The sequence below is a fragment of the Ursus maritimus genome (assembly GCF_017311325.1).
Source record: "Ursus maritimus isolate PB19 chromosome X unlocalized genomic scaffold, ASM1731132v1 scaffold_X1, whole genome shotgun sequence".
Classification (NCBI taxonomy): Eukaryota; Metazoa; Chordata; class Mammalia; order Carnivora; family Ursidae; genus Ursus; species Ursus maritimus.
The window spans coordinates 74,013,555-74,016,239 of NW_024423319.1; the positions used below are offsets into that span (position 1 = coordinate 74,013,555).

The following is a 2,685-nucleotide window of genomic DNA, read 5'->3' on the forward strand; positions in this document are numbered from 1 at the left end:
CAGCCCTCAGTTTGTTTCCTATGTTTAAGAGTCTCTTATGGTTTGTCTCCCTCTAAAGACTTAATTTTTTAAATCACTACACCCAACTTGGGACTCAGACCCACAACCCCGAGATCAATAGTCACGTGCTCCACCGACTGCGCCAGCCTGCCACCATGAACACTTAAGATTTTCTCATATTTCCTTCCCCATCTTTTTGTGCTGCATACTGCATAGTTCAGATTGTACCTGATTTTGAATCTGACTGTCTTATAGTGCTTTTGACCTTGAAACCCACCCCCCCAGCAGACCTATGCCCATCCTCTTCTCCTTTGAGCTATTGGGCTCTAGGTACTGCTTTGGGTAAGTTCGGCCACTTAGAGGCTTGCTTATTATCATCGTTGCTGTTATCTGCTGGAACACATAGAGCTCTCACAATGTTCTGGGCACTAAGCGTTCATCAGGTGCATCTGGCATTTAATGCTGGCTCTTCACTGGGAGCTGAACTCTGCTTCATTCGGCCCCCTCATGCCTTATCCAGTGGTCACAGGAAAGGCTGTTACTACGAAAAACCAGAAGTAAAGGGGCCTCCCGGGCCTCCTGGCTGTGGATAAGCTGATGAACATGAGGCCACACTGTCACTGTCGAACCCCAACCCCCATCTCCCAGCTGGACTTGGAAAGTCAGTACATGGGCAGGATCCACCTCAGAAGCGGGGGACCAATGATCCCCTCAGCACTGGATGCGTTTCCCACAGTTGATCGCTCCCAGTGGGAAACGAGGAGTGCCCTGAGATGTGTTGTGCCGCAGTACATTTGAGGTACAACGTGAGGGGGCTGCTTGTTATGTACGAGTTGGGGGTGGGCACAGTCTCAAAAATACCTGATCCTTTGGTCTGGGCATGAAGCATCCCAAGTCCCCAAGGCTGTATCCAAAAACTGAACTCTGAACCTGCATATTCTGGCCGGTAGTGGCAAACTACCAGCAGGGTAGCTTAAGATGCCAAGGGACAACCATCTTTTGGAGCAAAGAGAAAGCCCCGGCCTTATCCAAATTGAGAAAAGAAGGGTTACAGGTAAGGGAAGAAAGTGTGGGGGACACAAATTCAAAACTCATTCATCTTCAGCTAACATTCTATGAGTTAGTCATTGGTTTATGTGCTTTACAAATATGAACTTGTTTAATTCTCTTAACACCCTATAAGTAGGTACTATTATCAGCAACTCCATTTTACAGATGATGAAACTGAGCCAGAGAGGGATGAGGCAACGTCCTCAAGGTCACAGAGTTAGTAGCCAGATGGTGGGGCAGGGATTGGAGGTGAGGCAGTCCGGCTCCAGAATCCATGCTTTTAAGTACTAATTTATGCTGCACCATTATAGACATTTGAAAAATACACAGAAACATACACAACCTGTATTAGCACCACCGGTCACATTTTGCTTGATAGCCTTCCTGTCTTTTATAAGCACACTTTTTCTAAAAAAAAAAAAAGAAAAGTATCACATTCTATAGCTTGGTCTCTAACCTTCCTTGAGGCCCTTTCCTGTGTCTCTACAGACAGCTTTACACTCGTCATCTTAAATGGCGCACATCCTTTTGTGTGGTTGAGACATTATTTATTTAAGCAATATCCTACGGAGGGGCATTTAGCCTGCTTCCGATTTTTCTCCATGACAAGAGTTCTGCAAGAGGCAGAGGGGTAACAGCCTTTTTTAAAACATAAAACTACCTTTTAAATCCAATCGGCTACAAACGCAGAATAAAATTTAAAAGTGAAAAACCGCAAGAGAGGGCAGCCCTGAGGCGTAGGGAGGGCAGGAGGAGGCACTTACGGCTCTCCCTCCTTCCTTTCCGCCATCTGGCAGCCCCAGCAAGGTGGCTGGAGCCGAGCCGAAGGGACTGCGGAGGCCCTCGCCATCCACTACGCACGCGTGGAGGAGCCGGGCCGGGAAGTGGGGGAGCATGGGAGCTGGCGCAAAGAAAGGCGTGCGACAGAAGAAACAAAAAAACGCAAAGGCGGGGTTTCCCGTCCCTGCTCTCCCTTTGGCTCCGCCCCCTAGCCGACTCAAACTTCTTATTGGTCAGCCATCTCCAGCTCCATTGGTCCGAGGGCCCAAGGACCGGGTCTGCCCCAGAATATGCCTGCTTCCAGTGCCGCAGCAAAAACGGTCAGTTTCGATGCCGTTTTCAGGCATGTGTCCCGGACATGCCCGCGGGGCCTGAAGGGGCTTTGTGCGGCAAACGAAGCCGCTGAAGGTTCTGCCTCAAGTTTCGAGGATGCCGCAAGGGAAAGAGTGGTTCCGGGAAAGGGGGGAAAGGTAGAGCGACCAGAGCAACCAGAGAGAATGGGGTCGGGTGAGGAGCGAGGGGAGGGAGCAGACCGGCGACCGGGGTCCGGGACGGGGGCAGCGGGTGGCCCGTGACTAGAGGATGGACCGGGAAATGAGAAGTTGGAGACAGTGCCGACTTCTCTGGAAAGCCTTAATTGACAAAAGCATGGAAATTAGATGGTAGATAGGAGAGCACAAAGGATGAAAAGAAAGTTCTGTTTGTTTCTTCAGAATGGGGAAAACTTAAGAGCGAGGCTGACGTGAAGGATCCAGTAGAGTTAGGGAGGTAAGGGTCCACAGGAGTGAGATTTGAGAAAATGGGGTCCAGGGCAGAGGTGGAGAAGTTGGCCTTGGAATAGGAGAAGGGACGCGT

At 49.9% G+C, this 2,685-nt stretch overlaps 1 protein-coding gene across 1 annotated transcript in view; it reads left to right on the plus strand.

The window, feature by feature from the left end:
- Positions 1-292: 292 nt before the first annotated feature.
- The window catches only part of PIN4 (peptidylprolyl cis/trans isomerase, NIMA-interacting 4), a 41,905-nt gene continuing 39,512 nt past the window's right edge, over positions 293-2,685 (plus strand). Inside the window, 3 exon segments of the mRNA XM_040632183.1 lie at positions 293-342; positions 2,208-2,264; positions 2,266-2,300. Coding sequence (XP_040488117.1) covers positions 293-342; positions 2,208-2,264; positions 2,266-2,300 — 142 coding nt within the window.